This window comes from Schistocerca piceifrons, unplaced genomic scaffold (genome assembly GCF_021461385.2).
Source record: "Schistocerca piceifrons isolate TAMUIC-IGC-003096 unplaced genomic scaffold, iqSchPice1.1 HiC_scaffold_936, whole genome shotgun sequence".
Lineage (NCBI taxonomy): Eukaryota > Metazoa > Arthropoda > Insecta > Orthoptera > Acrididae > Schistocerca > Schistocerca piceifrons.
Genome location: NW_025729208.1, coordinates 1,365,236 through 1,385,390, shown reverse-complemented (window position 1 = coordinate 1,385,390; position 20,155 = coordinate 1,365,236). Strand labels below are relative to the sequence as shown.

General features: G+C 42.7%; 1 protein-coding gene across 2 annotated transcripts in view; it reads right to left on the bottom strand.

Moving 5' to 3' along the window:
• The window catches only part of LOC124771313 (sister chromatid cohesion protein DCC1-like), a 118,425-nt gene that overhangs the window by 48,077 nt on the left and 50,193 nt on the right, over window positions 1–20,155 (bottom strand). For both annotated transcript variants that reach the window (XM_047249319.1, XM_047249320.1), the window contains exon 4: window positions 6,123–6,342. In XM_047249319.1, the coding sequence (XP_047105275.1) occupies window positions 6,123–6,342 (220 nt within the window). The remainder of the gene's footprint in view (window positions 1–6,122; window positions 6,343–20,155) is intronic.

Below are 20,155 nucleotides of genomic sequence, written 5' to 3'. Positions count from 1 at the left end.
TAGCCACGTATGGCCAATGCGGAGCCGGCAGAGGACAACTGATTCCCTGCAAGAGGCCCGCATGGAAGACTTCCACACATTCATAGTCTCCTTAATGACACACAGTTTGTTATGCGTGCTGTTATGCCATTCCATCTCCCAAAGCCGGAAGACCCTGCGCTGCAAGACAGAACGCAGGTCAGCTTCGGAGATGCATACCTCCAGAATTGGTTTCCGCGTCGCCTGTTTGGCCAGCCTATCGGCAAGTTCATTGCTGGAGATTCTGACGTGTCCTGGGGTCCACTCAAACACCATGGAGCAGCGGGACTGTTCCAGGGCATAGATGGACTCCTGAATGAACGCTACCAGAGGGTGGCGAGGGTAGCACTGGTCGATAGCTTGTAGGCTGCTGAATGAGTCAGTACACAGGAGAAATGACTCACCAGGGCATGAGTGGATGTACTCAAGAGCACGAGATATGGCCGCCAGCTCTGCAGTGAAAACACTGCTGCCAACTGGCAAGGAGTGCTGCTCAATATGTCCTCCATGAATATATGCGAAGCCTAAGTGACCATCAGCCATTGTGCCGTCAGTGTAAACCACTTCAGAGCCCCAGAACATGTCAAGAATCGAGAGGAAGTGACAGTGGAGAGCGGCGGGGTTAATGGAGTCCTTAGGGCCATGCAAAAGGTCCAGACGAAGTTGTGGCCGAGGCATACACCATGTAGGCATACGTGAACGGACCGCAAGCAGAGGTGGTAAAGGGAAGAACTCCAGTTCGGAGAGAAGGGACCGCATGCGAACTGCAATCGTTAGCCCTGATCTGGGCCGCCGATGCGGGAGATGGACTGCCAAGGGCGGGAAAAGAAGACAGTTATTTGGATGCACAGGGGAACTATGAATGTGTGCTGCGTAACTGGCGAGCAGTTGCAAACGTCTGATCTGTAGTGGAGGGACACCAGCCTCCACCAGTACGCTGGTCACCGGACTCATCCTAAAAGCTCCTGTCGCTAATCGAACCCCACAGTGGTGCACAGGGTCGAGTAAATGCAATGCAGGAGGTGCTGCCGAACCATAAACCACGCTCCCATAGTCAATTCGGGATTGGACAAGGGCTCTGTAGAGCTGCAGCAGTGTGCAGCGATCTGCACCCCAATTGGTGTTGCTCAGGCAACGGAGGGCATTGAGGTGCTGCCAGCACTTCTGCTTAACCTGACGAAGATGAGGGAGCCAAGTCAATTGAGTGTCGCAAACCAGTCCTAGGAATTTATATGTCTCCACTACAGTGAGTGGATCGTCATTAAGATAAAGTGTTGGTTCTGGATGAACGGTATGACGCCGACAGAAGTGCATGACACAAGACTTTGCAGCTGAAAACTGGAAGCCGTGGGCTAGAGCCCATGACTGTGCCTTGTGGATGGTTCCCTGGAGGTGCCGCTCAGCAACAACAGTACTGGAGCAGCAGTGCGAAATGTAGAAGTCGTCTGCATAGAGGGAAGGTGAGACGGAGGGCCCGACTGCTGCTGCTAGACCGTTAATGGCCACTAAAAATAGAGAGACACTCAATACAGAGCCCTATGGGACTCCATTCTCCTGGATATGGATAGAACTATGGGAGTCACCAAGTTGGACACGGAAAGTATGGAGAAACAGGAAGTTTTGGATGAAAATCGGGAGTGGTCCCCGGAGACCCCACTCATACAATGTGGCAAGGATATGACGTCGCCAGGTCGTGTCATATGCCTTATGTAAGTAAAAAAAGACGGTAATCAGGTTTTGCCGTCTGGAAAAGGCGGTTTGGATGGCAGACTTGTGGTCAAAAGATTATCAGTGGTAGAGCAACCCTGGCAGAAGCCGCTGGATCCAGCAAGCCACATGACTCCAGGACCCAACCCAACCGCCAACATACCGTATGTTCCAGCAGCTTACAAACAACGTTGGTGAGGCTGATGGGCTGATAGCTATCCACATCAAGCGGGTTTTTACCGGGTTTGAGCACTGGAATGATGGTGCTCTCCCGCCATTGCGATGGAAAGACGCCATCTCACCAGATCCGAATGAAGATGACGAGAAGATGAGGCTTGTAGTCAGACGAGAGGTGTTTTATCATCTGGCTGTGGATCCGATCAGGCCCAGGGGCTGTGTTGGGGCAATGTGCAAGGGCACTGAGGAGCTCCCGCTCTTTAAATGGGGTGTTATAGGATTCACTGCTGTGTGTAGTGAATGAGAGGACATTCCGTTCCACCCGCCATTTGAATGTGCGAAAGGCTGGGGGTAATTCACCGATGCAGAGGCTCAAGCAAAGTGCTCAACAATCGCATTTGCATTGGTACATAATTCGTCATTTATGGTAACACCGAGGACAGCTGTTGAGGTCTGGTACCCGAAAAGACGTTTGATCTTTGCCCAGACTTGGGAAGGTGCTGTGTGGCACCCAATGGTGGAGACGTATCTCTCCCAACACTCCTTCTTCCATTGTTTGATACTGTAGCGAGCACGGGCATGGAGCCTTTTAAAGGCAATGAGATGCTCCAGGGAAGGGTGCCACTTATGCCGCTGTAGAGCTCACTGATGCTCCTTAATTGCTTCAGTGACTTCCGGCGGCCACCAAGGGACAGCCTTACACTTTGAGCACCCTAAAGAGAGAGGGATAACATTTTCTGCAGCAGAAACAATTTTGCTTGTCACCTGCTCAACCATCACATTGATGTTACCGTGTGGGGGAGATTCAGCGGTGACAGCAGAGGTGAAAGTTCCCCAGTCCGCCTTGTTCAAAGCCCATCTGGGCAGGTGCCCATGTACCTGATGCTGGGGCAGTGACAGGGAGATGGGAAAGTGGTCACTACCACACAGGTCGTCATGTGCTCTCCAGTGGATAGATGGTAGAAGTCCTGGGCTGCAAATTGATAAATCAATGGCCAAGTAACTACCATGTGTCACACTGAAATGTGTGGCGGCCCCAGTATTTAAGAGGCAGAGGTCGAACTGTGACAGTAAAGTTTCGACATCTCTGCCTCGGCCAGTAAGCATGGTACCACCCCACAAGGGGTTATGGACATTAAAATCTCCCAGTAGTAGGGAAGGTTTAGGGAGTTGATCAATCAGTGCAGCTAATACCTTCAGGGGTACTGCACCATCTGGAGGAAGATATACATTGCGGACACCTCGCCGCTCTAAATTGGCGCGCATCTCATTGTCGGACTGCAAAAGGACTCTATGAAATATGATACCCTGGACCATATTTAAGCTCTTACGGGGCGTGATGGTTACAGGAACATCCCCCAGCTTGTCACAAGCGAGTAACTCCCGTGACTGGGTAGAGGATGCTTTTTTGATCAAGACTGACCCAGATCTCATTTTGGACAAGCCCTCCACCTCCCCGAACTTCTCCTCTAAATACTCAACAAAAAACTGAGGGTTCATCGTCATGAAAGATTCCCCATCAGCTCTCGAACATACAAGGAACCGGGGCGAATAAGATCCGCTGCCATCCTTAGCCTGACGTTCCTCCCATGGTGTTGCCAGGGAGGGGAACGATTTGGGGTCGTACTCCTGTGCACTGAATTGAGTTCGTAATCACTTAGAAACAGCTGGTGTTTTACCACCAGCAAGAGATGATGGACTATGCTTCATCGCGGGTCATCCGCCCTGATGCCACCCAATCTGACCAGGGGCCCTCCCCACGGGCGCCACGCAGCTGCAGCAAAGGCCACCTGGCAGGATGGCCTTTGCCGGGAGTCCCGATGCCCCAGGGGGATGGGCATCTACCCCTTGGCATAGGTGGGGAGTTAATGGCGCAGGCATCAGCAGAGCGATCCCTGTGTGGTCATGGGGCTACAACCAATAGGGTACATGACGGCCCCACCACAACGGACTGACTACCATGCTGGATATCAGGTGCAAAGAAGTCCATGATCATTGTCAACACAGAAATCGACATTGCATACTGCATGGTGGAAAATGCACCCAGGAAGGTGTCATCCCCATGAGATGGAGAATGGGCAGGACTGCAATGGGATGACAAGAAAATGGGCTCAAGATCTCAATGCACGATGGAAACGATGCATCTTGTAAGGCACCCTTTGCCAACTGGCTTACTCTTCGGGAAAATTTTGAAGAATGGAGTCAAACCCTACAGGGGACTGTCACAAAGGCTGAAACGTGTGAAACTCCTTTTAGTCATCTCGTACGACAGGCAGGAATACCTAGGGCCTATTCTAACCCCCTGACCCGCAGAGGGACGAGATCTTTTGTTTATGTATTTGTTGTCATTGTTGTTGTTACATATGACCTGCACCCTAGAAGATATTGCCACTGCTGCTCAAGCACAGGATTTAGTTGGAGGGAGCATAGTGACACCAGCTTGGTTGTGAACTAGTATCAGTGCAGGGAGGGGAGTAGCGAGTGGACAGAAGTTACGCTTTGGTGCCAACCTGAGAATGTAAACAGTGTACTTTGGCTTTTTATGAACATCTACCATGTTTAAACCGCAGTTTACCTGAATTTATTTGCACTCAGAATCGAAATGAATTTAAAATTGGCTAAACACTCAAGAATAGCATACATTTCCGCAGGAGATGCTAAAAGTCTATCCAGATTTGGACCGGTGGCATACTTATGTATTTAGTGCTGCAATACTGTCAATGCGCACTGTGAGGTATGATGGGAACGGTAGCAGCTGGGTCAGCTGCTGGTTCTACACAAACAATGAGAGAAGGGCAGGAAGACGATATGTTTGCAAGCAAGAGACACTGTAACATTCTCACGTCAGTACACAAGCGAAATACATCATAAACCAGCTGTGTTCTCAGGTTCCACTATGACCACAGCTTCAGAAATCTTAACATATTTAGAAGAAACAATCAAATATTTGTGACAGAGGAGGTATAAGTTTCACAGCTGTCCTATGATGATGATGATTACAAATAGTGATACCATAGACAACAGGCACGGTAAACAAAAATGGGAGTGAAGATAACAATTAATGTAAACAATTTCCTTTTGTTTATTTTATTTCCCTTGTATTATCAAAACGTGGACATCAATAAATTGCACATGTTTAGAAAGGTGTAATGTTGATGTAACAATTTAGACAGATACCTTACATCGATAAAAAGTTTGTAATTTTGATTAGTCAGAATATGTCAGAGCAACAACTGAAGACTAGCAGATAAAGGCAAACCACAGTTTTTTGCAAAATGATATACCACAGAGCAAAAAGGGATAATAACGAGAAGCATAAAACTGAAAGAGAAAATATAACTAACTGTTGCTTTAAGCGATCCAGAAGAAGAGAAGTCACTGATGGCTCTCTCAACTTAAAAAAGAATGAATAAAAAGTTAATTTTCCTCTCTTCTGTTAAGCTTCGCTGTATAAACATAATTCATGACAGTAGTAAAAAGGGCCAAACCACTGTATAGTTAACACCCCCTCCCCCCCCCCTCGCCCCTCCCTTATCCCTCTCTCTGTTGCCCAAGCTAACTACACTGTATTGACGCTGCAGCTTACCTAGGATGAGGGGTGGTGTTGGCAGAGTGAACGAGAGGAAAACAGCAGCAGGGAACAGAAGGCAACATTGAAGGGAAGAGTTGTTTATGGTTGAAAGAGAAATGTAGGAAGCACACAGGATAGGAATGTGGCACTGGTGATAGAACAGAGAAGAAAGTGGACTTCAGAGAGAAGGAAGTGAGTGTAGAAAGAGTGAAGTGGGATTAAGGGAACCGGACTGGAGGGAGTTATGGTACAGGGACTGTGGGGGACTGAAGCAAAGAGGATTGCACGATATAATGCGCATGCCCCTAAGTCAATCCAACATGTCCCTAATCCCCATGAACCAGACGCAAAGCAGCACCTCTTCATAACCTCTGACTGAAACAATTTAAGTATGCATCAACTATTTGATGAACCGTTACCTTTACGCCTTCCATTGTTTATACTCCACTAAGTACTTTTTATTGCCATATTTCTATCTATTTATATCAAAGATCCACTTTTAACAGAGTGAGTGTAACTACATATTATGTGCATATTCTTATACACAGCCAGTGCTATACATACAAAGGACATTAGCAACCGAAATAATGATGTTTCTACCTGTCAAATACACAATAAATTATTTCACGGAACAAATGATATAGTTTACCTTTTATGCATACAGCTTGTGTCTCCTGGAGAGCTGCTTTCAGTTCCATTCCACTTGCCTGCACGTGTTCTAAAAGATCATCAAACGTATACAACTGTCCCTCTAATTCATCTTCCAGTTCTGGACCGCGATAAGGTGCTTCCTTCAAAAGCTGGTATAGTTTCTTCAATTTTGGTTTTGATGGATGCAGTTCAAAATATTTGTAGAAAACACCCAAAACCTGAACACACAAAACTGAAATTTATTATAAAACAATGGAAAATCCAGGATGGACCATAACAATATTATAATTGGACTGGTGCTACTCACCACACAGTGGAGATACTGAGTCGCAGATAGGCACAACAAAACGACTGTCACAAAATGAGCTTTCAGCCAACACACACACACACACACACACACACACACACACACACACAAAAGCAAATACACATGACAACAGTCTCTGGCAGTTGAACCCAGACTATGAGCAGCAGCACATCATGAGAAAGGCAATTGGATGGGGATAAGGAGGAGGCTGAGGTGGGGAGAGAGAGGGATAGCAGGGTAGGGGTGGGGGACAGTAAAATGCTACTACACTTCGAGACAGCGTCGATGGCCTCCCGGTCGACGATGCGCAGTAGACAGCTGCGCAGCTGGCCAATGAGCCCTCATTTGGTTTCCGCGCCTCGTATTGTCTGAAGCTCCATCATATTTCAGAGTTTAACCATGTTTTACGTGTGGAAAAGTGCGGTTGGCCAATTTCTGTTGTATACTGTGTCTTCTCTGAGTTTTGCCATAATGGCTGAAACACCTAAACATCGTCAAGTGTTTCACAAAGAGGCAAGAGACCTTATTTTTAGAGTGTACTCTTTCTTCAAGCGTGAGGCAGTTTAAGGCGAGCTGATCTGCGAGGTTGCCAAGGTGCAGGAACGTACTGCAGTGGCCTGTGGCAATACTGATGTACGAACTGTCAGGTGCCTTATACAGGAGACGAAGATGTCAGAGCAGGCAGTTGGCAATGCAGTGTTTCGGTCTCCAGGGAAGAAACATAGCGTTCCGAAGAGGGTAAAAGGAATCGACGACTTCGATTAAAATGTGTTACGTCGCAAGGTTTTCGAATTTTATGAAAGAGGCGAGTTCCCCAGAGCAGCAAAATTGTGCACTGTTATGCATGAAGCTACTGGGTTTGATGGAAGTGCAAGATCAATGCAAAGAATGTTGAAGAACATTGGATCTAAATATGTAAAGTCCAATGACGGGCGCAAATTTTTAATGGAGTGTAATGATATTGCTGCTGCTAGGATTATGTTTCTAAGAAAAATGCACGACATCAGATATAAAGGAACATCAGCTGTCTATTACTTGGATGAGACATGGGTAAATCAAAGCCATACTAGAAATTTTATTTGACAAACAACAGATGGACAAAGCAGTTTGAAAGTTCCAGTGGGAAAAGGAGGGCTTCTTATAATATGTCATGCTTGTTCTGCTGCTACCGGGTTTGTGCCTGAAAGCAAACTTATTTTCAAATCAAAATCAAAAACCACATCTGACTACCACACCAAAATGAATGGAGAAACATTTCGAGAATGGTTTCAGAATCAGCTGTTGCCTTATTTGCATCCAGACTCTGTCATTGTTATGGACAATGCAAGCTATCTCACTGTTGTCGTCAACAGGGCTCCCACTATAAGCACAAGGAAAAGTGATATTGTTTCTTGGTTGCGAAATAATAATGTATCGCACAGTGAAACACAAACAAGAGCAGAGCTTTTGGAACTGGTGAAGATGTCAAAGATCAGCATTAAAAACAACGAAATTGACTCGATAGTTAAGCAACATGGACACAGAGTGATATGAGTATCTCCTTATCACTGCCATTATAACCCCATTGAACTGGTGTGGGCACAGGTGAAGAAATACATGGCAGACAAAAATACTACATTTAAAATAGCCGACACTGAAAGACTCTCCCACGAAGCAATAGAGTAAATCACCGTTGCTGATTGGGAAGCTTGCATGCGTCACACTGACAAACTGCAAGAAGTAGATTACCAGAAAGAAGTTGTCAGAGATGAAATAATGGATTCGTTAATCGTCAGTCTAGCTCTCATATCCAGTGACTGCACTTCCGAAGGCAGTGACAATGAAAGCTCCGAGTAAAAAGGTGTGTGAATGGAATGTAAACTTACTCTGTAATTATCATGAACATTTACTTTCTTCTCAAGCTGTCTGTGCCGTAGAAAGCAGTTCAGTGGAATATCTATTCTGTAATGACAATTTTATTTTACTTCTTTTTTTTCTTTAAATTAAATGCCTTTTCATGCTGCAATCTGTTTTATTAATCCAGACACATTTAGAATTTTATTTTAAGGCATCATTGGTGGTTATCATCTGATGTAGTACACTGCAGCTATTATATGCTGTCATGTAGATTTTAAAACAGTTTACGCCCTTCTTTTTGCATAAATAAATTTTACTTATGATTATATGCAGAAATAAGGATGTGAACCGTTCTTAAATCTACAATGACCGCTTATAGCCACAGTGTACTATTTCAGATGATATCCACCGATAAAGCCTTAAAATAAAATGTGGAATGCATCTGGATTAATAAAACAAATTGCAGTTAGAAAAGGCGTTTACTTCAAAAAACGATTATTTATATACTTGCTGCGGATAATGGCCATTCAAACAAATTTGTTTATTTTACTTCTCTCTCTATTCTGTCTACGATATAACATAGATTAAAATACTGTTCGTCCTGGGGGCTGGGGTGGGTATTTTAGATTTGATTCTTTCGTCTTTTTATTTATAAAGCAAGAGGAATGGAAGGCGTAATCTTTCTGTAAGGTGCAATTTATTATAGAATCCATTCTGTAGTGAGAGAGTATGTATCACTATTTCGTAATGTAGTTACGACTGGGAAAAATTGAATAGACATTCCATTCTGTTATGTGTATGTTGCAGTTATTAGGTACATTTAATAAATTTATCACGGAACGGGGAGTAGAGCACCATGAACCTGACTGTAGCGAGACAGGTCAAACACCGGCTAAAGCAGCTGTCCATAGTGTAGCTGCCGTCAATTCGCCCATCACCAAGTTGACAACGCAGCACTCCTAGGAAGCTGCACGGCACGGCGCGGCGACAGGCCATTAACACTGTCGCAGACTATAGTGCGAACATGCAGGGATCAGGTGGAGAGTGGGAAGTGGGAGAGCAGTTAGGTGCAGTATGTTGAGAGGTTAGACAGAGGGCAGGGGGGAGGGGGGGGGGGGGGGGGGGGGGAGATAGCAGAAAAGGAGAGAAGTAAAAAGACTGGGTGTGTTGGTGGAATTAGGACACTGACTAATGAGGGTTGAGGCCAGGAGTGTTATGAGAATGTAGGATATACTGCAGGGAGAGTTCCCACTTGTGCAACTCAGAAAAGCTGGTATTAGTGGAAGGATCCACATGACACAGGCTGTGAAGCAGTCAGTGACATTGACAACAGCGAGTTGGGTGGCATGCTCAGCAGCAGGTTGGTCGAGCTGTTTCTTGGCCACTGTTTGTCGGTGGCCATTCATGCGGGTAGACAGCTTGTTGGTCATCACGCCCATGTATAATGCAACAAAGTGGTTCCAGCTTACCTTCTGGATAACATGACCAGTTTCATCATTAGTCATTGTCCTTACCCATCTAGCCCCTTCCCTACACAGCCCTCTATTCCACCAACACACCCAGTTCTTTTACTTCTCTCCTTTTCCGCTACCCATCCCCCCTCCCCCCTCTCCACCACCGTCCATCTAGCCTCCTGATTGCACCTAGCTGCCCTACCCTCTCTCCACCTAGCCCCTGGATGCTCCCACTAGCAGCAGCTTACTGTTCCCCACTCCTACCCCACTATCCCCCTCCCCCCTCCTCTGCCTCCTCCTTACCACCATCCTGTTGCCTCGACCATCATGCACTACTGCTTGTAGTCTGGCTTCAGCTACCGGAGACTGTGGTCTGGTCCTGTGTGTGTGTATGTGTGTGTGTGTATGTGTGTGTTTTTGACAAAGGCCTTGTTGGCCGAAAGCTCATTTTGAGACATTCTTTTTCTTGTGCCCATCTGCGACTCAGCATCTTCGCTATTTGGTGAGTAGCAGCCATCCTTTTCATGATACTGTTGACATGCCTTATAGATTACCTTCATTATCCTAAAATTTAGGCTTTACCAGAAAAGGCTCAGTACCATCCTGAAAGCATGAAGTCTGATGTGGCTGTTGGATGGTTTCCACACGCAATAATTTTCCTTCTGTACCAACCTATTTGCTACAATAAAAACTTCCAGTATCACAATGTAAAATTTCCTTTAACATGCTGTTAATGACAATGAAATCCTTCATTAAGATAAGTTTTTCAGTGCTTGAGATGAATCTCCCACTTAGCAATATCATAAAACATAACAAGAAACCTAAAATACATATCTCTTGTTGTTGTTGTTGTTGTTGTTGTTGTTGTGGTGGTGGTGGTGGTGGTGGTGGTGGTCTTCAGTCTGAAGACTGGTTTTATGTAGCTCTCCATGCTACTGTATCCTGTGCAAGCCCCATTATCTCCAATTAAGTACTGAAACCTACATCCTTCTGAATCTGCTAAGCTTATTCATCTCTTGGTCTCCTTCTATGACTTTCACCCTCCTCACTTCCCTCCAATACTAAATTGGTGATCCCTTGATGCCTCAGAATGTGTCCTACCAACCGAATCCTCCTCCTAGTCATTTTGTGCCACAAATTCCTCTTCTCCAAAATTTTATACAGTACCTCCTCATTAGTTACATGATCTGCACATCTAATCTTCAGCATTCTTCTGTAGTACCACATTTTAAAAGCTTCTATTCTCTTCTTGCCTAAATGTTTATCAGCCATGTTTCATATACATACATCGCTACAACCCATACAAATGCTTTCAGAAAAGACTTCCTGACACTTAAATCTATACTCAACATTAACAAATTTCTCTTCTTCAAAAAATGCTTTCCTTGCCACTGGCAGTCTACATTTTATATCCTCTCTACTTCAACCATCCTCAGTTATTTTGCTACCCAAATAGCAAAATTCATCTACTCCTTTAAGTGTCTCATTTCCTAATCTAATTCTCTCAACATCACCCGACTTAATTCGACTACATTCCATTATCCTCGTTTTACTTTTGTCGATGTTCGTCTTATATTCACCTTTCAAGACACTGTCTGTTCCGTTCAGCTGCTCTTTCAAGTCCTTTGCTGTCTCTGACAGAATTACAATGCCATCGGCAAACCTCAAGGTTTTTATTTCTTCACCCTGGATTTTAATTCCTACTCCAAATTTTTGTTTTGTTTCTTTTACTGCTTGTTCAATGTACAGATTAAATGGCATAAGGGACAAACTACAGCCCTGTCTCACGCCCTCTCAACCACTGCTTCCTTTTCATGCCCCTCGACTCTTAACTGCAGTATGGTTTCTGTAGAAATTGTAAATAGCCTTTTGCAACCTGTATTTTACCCTTGCCATCTTCAGAATTTGAAAGAGAGTATTCCAGTCAACACTGTCAAAAGCTTTCTCTAAGTCTACAAATGCATAACCATGGGTTTGTCTTTCCTTAACCTAGCTTGTAAGATAAGTTGTAGGGTCAGTATTACCTCGTGCGTTTCTACATTTCTATGGAATCCAAACTGATCTTACCCAAGGTAGGCTTCAACCAGTTTTTCCATTTGTCTGTTAAGAATTTGTGTTAGTATTATGCAAACATGACTTATTCAACTGATAATTCGGTAATTTTTACATCTGTCAGCACCTACTTTCATCATCATATCGAAGTTCAAAAAAGGTATAATTCTTAGCAAAAACTTTAATAATTAATCACAAAAGAGCTATAAAAATGGATTTACTGGGATATTTCTGCAGATTGCAAAATAACATTAGGTAATTTTCAACAATGCTACAATTAATGCTACAATTCATCCATTCAGCCGATAATTTAAACAATGGGAATTTCAGGTTGGAATATCAACAGTAATAGGAAAAGGATAGATTGCTATTCGCTGTAAAGACGACCCACTGAATTGCTGACAGGCACAACGAAAAGACTGTAACACATTATATCTTTCGGCCAAAGCATTCTTTGGGAAAGAAAACACTCACACATTCACACAAGCAAGCACACCTCATGCACGCATGACTGGTAGCTCTGAGTGGAGCCACTAATTTACTCATTCATACAGGATATCCCACAGTTTCAGAAAACAATTCCAACAGTAGCCAACACGCAAAATTATAACGAAACAGCAAAAGTGATTATTAAACTATTTACACAATTAATCAACATTACTCTACTAAAATCTACTTGTGCTTCAAAGAGGAATAACATAATCATATAGAAAAATGTAACCCTTAAAAAGTGTGCTGCTTCCTTGGTTATTCTAAGGCATTGCTGTTTATCTATTTCTGCTTACTTAATATTTACACAAGTACAATAATAACTGTCCACATACAATATTTATCTGTGTACTAAACAGTGAATGCACAGTACAATGGACACTGATATTTATAAACAGTTTCAAATCCCCAAAACCCAGCTAGCAGATATACTGAAGGTTAAGTGGCAAAGGAGGTATATTTTAATTTAAGTTTCAACTCTTTAAGTATTTCCAATTTCTTACCTTGTGTCTGTACATAGTTTGTCCAAAAATTTGAAGAATATGTAGAATACTACTCTGAACCCTACAGAATCTACAATGAAATTATGTGTGTATTGTATTGCAGTTGTGTAAATTACAATTTGTCTGAAAATGTTATTTATGAGTATATTCTCATAATAAGACCTCATCAGATTATCAAGTGAAAAGTTGCACCATGGAGTAGGAGCAATGAAACAGTAATGGCCTTTTCAAATGTTTTGTTGCCTATCAGGACAGTTTGTTAACTGTAAATTGGACCATAATCAACTTTATGCTCTCATAACTCACTCCTTTCGCTGTCAGAGCGAGATTACATGCTGATTTATGGGATAAAGGACATACTGAAAAATGTATTGGTTATTGTTAGTTTTGCTGTCAAAGTAATGATTTGTTAAAGAAAAATAAACAAGATACATAATGAGGAATTAGATGATTGTGAGATTGCTAATTATACCTAATTTCCTAAAAGTGTCCAAAAAGAAATTCAGGATGTACACAACACATTACTATGTAAATTTTGCAATCATTTTGTCAACTTTAGCTGTTTATAAGTGTTCAAACAAATATTCCAATAAAAGTAATCAATTTTTGAAAATATAATGTAATTGAATAGATAAAAAAATCTACTCACCAAGCAGTGGCAGGTGTTTCCTTCTCATACTGTATGGTAAGTCTCCCCTGACCCGGGGTTCTGGGTGACGTTTCCGATCTCTACCCTTTTCCTAACCTTCTCCAGTTCCTTTCCCTCCATCCCTCTTACTTCCCCTTCAGCCCTCCTGCTGGAAGAAGGAGCCACTGGCTCCGAAAGTTTGCAGAAGTAAAACTTTTTTTTTATACGTGTGTTCTCCTGCTGCCACTTGGTGAGTAGATTTCTTATCTATCCAATTATATTATATTGTCAAACAGATGTTTCTTTATTTTATCATCTACTTGAGCACCGTCAGCTGATTTTAGTGCATAGCTCTTTCACAAGTGCTTCAAAAATTAAAGCTCCATCTGCACTTCACAGGCACTGGAATAATGTGGGAATGTGGACAAAACTCTCCCATAGGGAATGCAGATGGAGTTACGATTTTTTACACACAGATAATTTTGGAGGTACAGCAAACCAAAGACTGTATTCTTCTGGCAGAACACTTAGAAGATGTAACAGATCCACTAAAGAGACTGTATACACTACACTTGTTTGCCCTCTGCTAGAGTATTGCTGTGTGGTATGGGATTATTACCACCTAGGGTTGACGGAGCATGTCAAAGTTCAAAGGAGGACAGCTCATTTTGTATTATCATGAAACAGGTGACAGAGTGTCAGATATGGGATGTAAGTTGAAATAACAATCATTAAATAAAAGGGATTTTTTTGGTGGGATGAGATCTTTTCACGAAATTTGAATCTCCAACTTTCTCCACTGAATGCAAAAATATTTTGTTGATGCCCACCTCCTTAAGGAAATATCATCATAAAAAGTAAGAGAAATCTGAGCTCATATGGAAAGATTTAAATGTCTGTTTTTAGCATGCGCTGTTTCGGAGTGGAATGGTAGAGAAATAGGGAAGTTGTCTATGGACCCTCTGCCAGACCACACTTAAGTGTGAATTTCAGAGTAGTCATGTACTTGCAGAAGTAAATGAATTGATTGTGGCCACAAAAATCAGCTGACAGTGAAAACCGTGCATTCAGTGCAGCTAGTCTTCACTCAGTGAGTGCTGCTGTCTTTAGACATAATTCAAAAGGCACGAGATCAATAACAACTGCAGATAAATGTTATAATTATAAATTGGGCATCGATGTTGTTGTCATAATCAGTTTGAAGACTGGTCTGATACAGCTTGTGAGGTCACCAATATCTATTGATTCGCAAACACAATCTCTCTGAGGTGAAACAATATGCAGCTTAGCATCTCTGGGCTCAACAATGAGTTTTACATTGGCCTGGTTATGAGTGCGTGCCAGCATGACAGTAGTTAATTTGGAGTCTTTGAGTGTGAACACTTATACAGAGGAAGTATTCGATTGAAAGACAATTAGGGTACTGAATTTTATGACGATGTCTCGGCAGAAATTCGCAAGTAGGGGATGTCATCCAAGATTGAAGCATTCATGAAATTTACACTTTTATTAGAAAGCCATGGCATGCTTTTGCTCCTGTATTTCAGTAACAACTTTTGATGAAGCATATAATAAACTGATAGTGGCATCTCAATCATTGTGTTTAATTAACTCCACCCAAGCAATTATCAAATAATACTAATAATGAAACAAAGCATAGCTAGCAAAGAGAGGACAATCAACGAAGTGAGTAACTAGAAGGGACATCACAACAGGTGACCAAGACATGACTGTGACTTCCTCGCTATCTTCAGAGACAGCACAACTACAGCAAATGGATAATGTGCAGCAGTCCACCACAGTGGTGCATCATTTTGCTAACAACAACATTTGAAAGGGGTAATATTTTGTTAACTATAAACTGTGAATAAATGTGACTTTTTGAAACAACAGGTTACCCTTAACAAGCGCCAACAGTGAAGATACTACCACGAATGTAGGAGACATCAGTATGCAGGACAATTCATCCACAAAGCTTGGGACCTAGGAAACTACAACACATAACTAAAATGGAAAATGACCCTGCCTCGAAACGTATGACAAACCACGTCCACAGCTCATGTGCAGTGTGTGGAGAGCGACACCATCGTGTTGAAAATAAACGTTGTTCTTATGTATATGTCACCATCGCAGCTGTGAATGCAAGAAAGTGTTAAGCATGTGAATGTAACATTCAGTGTTGACTGTCCCAATTGTACCATTTTCATTAACAAAAAATGATAACAAAATTGCTAATTGCACATCACACCACCACATGCTTTGCACGAAGTGCTGTTTTGTGAATGATGTGCAGATTCCCAGAATCCCTGCAATAGAAATTTTGCATTTTAACCTTCCCACTAAAATTAAATGAACCTCATCACTCATGATGCTTATTGCGTTTTCACTGTCTTGAAGCAGCACTTGCCTCTAGACAGCAAAGTCTTCTTGTTATTCATACACATATTATATGCCGCAGATGAAATGTTAAATCTTTCTTCAAAATAGTGTGCACTTGTTCGCTACTTAACATTAACTGACAAGTATGTCTTCTTGCAGACCATTCTGGCCTCTGCACCAATGCCTGTCTCACCATCTCGATGTTTTCTGGCCTCCTTGTATTATTCTTATGGCCAAGCAGCAGCTTCTTTACGATAATTCCTGTTGTCCTCAGACTGGGAACATACCTGAGAATTGCATTGTGGCTGGGAAAAGTACTTTGATGCCTATGGCCGAAATGAACATGAAAAAGCTGCTTCACTGCTGTGACCAGCTCAGCATTTCGAACATACGCTTCACACAAAAAAATGCGTTACTCATAGGGTCAGATAGCCAGAGCACTGCTGAATGCTCCCCCACTCCTAATCTCTTCGAAAACATCCAGTTCTCGTTGGTCACCCAGTATGATGACCGCAGGAAAAAATACAATAGACAGTTGAGGTAGCCTTACAAATTCCAGGGGAATGACAATCATGAAGCTGCAAAATACTAACGCGAATTATTTACAGACGAATGGAAAAACTGGTAGAAGCCGACCTCGGGGAAGATCAGTTTGGATTCCGTAGAAATGTTGGAACATGTGAGGCAATACTGACCTTACGACTTATTTTAGAAGAAAGATTAAGGAAAGGCAAGCCTATGTTTCTAGCATTTGTAGCCTTAGAGAAAGCTTTCAACAATGTTGACTGGAATACTCTCTACCAAATTCTGAAGGTAGCAGGGGTAAAATACAGGGAGCGAAAGGCTATTTACAATTTGTACAGAAACCAGATGGCAATTATAAGAGTCGAGGGGCACGAAAGGGAAGCAGTGGTTGGGAAGGGAGTGAGACAGGGTTGTAGCCTCTCCCCAATGTTATTCAATCTGTATATTGAGCAAGCAGTAAAGGAAACAAAAGAAAAATTCGGAGTAGGTATTAAAATCCAGGGAGAAGAAATAAAAACTTTGAGGTTCGCTGATGACATTGTAATTCTGTCAGAGACAGCAAAGGACTTGGAAGAGCAGTTGAACAGAATGGACAGTGTCTTGAAAGGAGGGTATAAGATGAACATCAACAAAAGTAAAACAAGGATAATGGAATGTAGTCAAATTAAGTCGGGTGATGCTGAGGGAATTAGATTAGGAAATGAGACACTTAAAGTAGTAAAGGAGTTTTGCTATTTGGGGAGCAAAAGAACTGATGATGGTCAAAGTAGAGAGGATATAAAATGTAGACTGGCAATGGCAAGGAAAGCGTTTCTGAAGAAGAGAAATTTGTTAACATCGAGTATAGATTTAAGTGTCAGGAAGTCGTTTCTGAAAGTATTTGTATGGAGTGTAGCCATGTATGGAAGTGAAACGTGGACAATAAATAGTTTGGACAAGAAGAGAATAGAAGCTTTCGAAATGTGGTGCTACAGAAAAATGTTGAAGATTAGGTGGGTAGATCACGTAACTAATGAGGAGGTATTGAATAGGATTGGGGAGAAGAGAAGTTTGTGGCACAACTTGACTAGAAGAAGGGATCGGTTGGTAGGACATGTCCTGAGGCATCAAGGGATCACAAATTTAGTATTGGAAGGCAGTGTGGAGGGTAAAAATCGTAGAGGGAGAATACACTAAGCAGATTCAGAAGGATGTAGGTTGCAGTAGGTACTGGGAGATGAAGGAACTTGCACAGGATAGAGTAGCATGGAGAGCTGCATCAAACCAGTCTCAGGACTGAAGACCACCACCACCACCACCACCACCACCACCACCACAACAACAACAACAACATGGTTGACTGCCACAATGTAGAATAAATGCTGATGCGTTTCTGTTTCGGGATTCACAGGATAACTGATTTTAGTTTCGGCTGTGAGACGCTGAAACAATGTACAGAAGCAGATATTAAAGCAAAATTAAACATGTACACAGAACTTGCTGAGATAATAAAGGAGGAGTTGAGAGAGATGTTGTTGTTGTATCACCAAGATGTATTTTCATCCTGGACTAATGAAACAATCTGTTTGCAAATTAAAACATTACGAAGCATTTGTATAAAATGTTACTCTGTGCTGTCAGCCATGAAGCCTGCCATTTACCAAGAGATCCAGAGAACGCTAGATGCAGGAATCGCTAAGCATCAGAGAGTGGCTAAAGCAGTCCCACACCTGCAGTAATGAAGCAAAACGGGACTGTCAAATTGCGTTAGACATCAGAGCACTCAACAGGATGAGTCTTCCCTAAAGGGATCAAATCAGGAATTTAAAGGAATTGTTACAGTGATTTAATGGTGTCAAGTATTTGAGCAGTTTAGATCTCACAGGCAGTCACCTGCAAACTTTGCTGTGCCCAGAGTGCCAAAAATAGTGTTTCTACCAATGCCAAGAGCTATCAAATTAAGAAAACCCCATTTGATTTGAATGTATTGTGTACTGCCTTTATGAGAGCATCTGATCAGTTTTTAGAGCAAGAACTACTTAAGTCAATTAGTGCCTATGTGGACGACATTTTAATTCGTTCACCGTCACGAGAGGAACACCAACATCTTATACCATGTCATAAGTGCATAAACTTCGCAAAGCTGTGATTTGGAAAGAAGCAAATTGTATTTCTTGGAAATGTGATTACCCAAAAAGGGATTGAACCTGATCCACAAAAGATGAGGCAACTGAACTCCTCAGCATACAAATATTTAGGATTCACGGGGTTTTACCGTTGTTTCCTCCCCAGACACAGCTCATCATCATCATCTAACCTATTGAAATTACTAAAGAAAGGTGTTGACCTGGGGAGAGAAGCAGCAGAAAGCTTTATTTTGTGTGTTCAAGAACTTCCTACATGGATGTAGTATATTTTTATATTTTATCGTCACATGTGAACAGACTTGTTCTGGCAGCTCCAATGAGTTTAATTATATAACTGTTGTACCATATATACTGTTATTACATGTGGAGTGAGTGCCAAGATTTTGTATTACACTCTGTTCATTCCCCAAGGTCGCATCCATCTGCAATCCCCTTAACTGGCTTCGCCAGAAGAGTGTTAAGTTAGCCTGCTCTGTAGATTGTCAACAAGTTTATCAATCCTTCAAGTAGTGTTTGTGCTCTGTTCCCAGTTCAGCTTCTTTTACACTGGGTAAACCTTTAACCCCACTGAAAGATGGTTATCACTGAAGAGCCCATCACCTATGCATTGGAGGCACTTTCTGCCACACCGTGTAATTTTCACAAGTGGAAAAGGAGGTGCCACTTATTTTCAGTGTTATAAAGTCTCATGTTTTCGTGTATGGGGCAAGGTTCCCCTTAATCACCAACTACAAGCCACTAGCTTCCTTATCTGGCCTTCATTCCAAGCTGCATAATATCACTGCCTACCAATTCCAGAGGAGGACCACCTGTCTCAGTAGCTAGTGTTATGACATTTGTTACAGGTCCATCATCCAATGTGCCGATGTTGATGCACTATCATGGCTACTAATGGTGACCGATACGGAGTTTGATTGAAAGAGGCTCACAAGTTTGCACTAGATAATGTGTTGCAACAAACCCTGTTGAATTTTCCATTGGCAGGATGAATGGTCACAATCGTCATGGCTGCTGACCCCCTTTTCCAGAAAATCTGTTTCGGCACGCCACATGGGTTGGCCGGAGTGCATCTCTTTGGATGCAGATGCAGTGCGGCATACGTTTTTTCTCCCACATGATGGACTCAGTGTTGTCCATGGGTCCAATGCTGTTGACTGGTCATCTCCCGGTGTCGCACCTTCGAATACTCTAGTTCTTCATGCGTCGCATAGCAGCACGACTTGTATAAAGGAATTATTGCAATGTCATGTCTATTGGCCTGCAGTTTATCATGACATCATATGTTTGTGTGAGTTTGCAAGGATGTGCACAGAACCAGGCTGCACCACCGCACACATTGCAAGTCCTGAAGCACCCTTGGGACATGGAGCACGTCAATTTTTCTGGTTCACGTTTGGGCAGCATTTGGTTGTTGGTGGTTCACACACTGTCCAATATCCAGCACATTGTTACGCTGTCCTCCACATGTTGCCGGTTATTTTTGATAATGACAGATCGCCCACGACCTTTGTGTCCAATGGTGGTAAGTAATTGGTGTTGCAGGTGTTTGAGGACTTTTGCATTTGTAAAAGTGTGCAGCACCCGACCACCACTCCGTTTCACCCGACTTCTAACTCTGAGGTGGAGAGCTTCATGCACACATTCAAGATCCAAACAAAGAATTCAGTGTCTGTCTCTTCCCTTGAAAATGTGTTGTTGGGTCTTCCGGCTATGTACTTGGCAATGCCAGTCA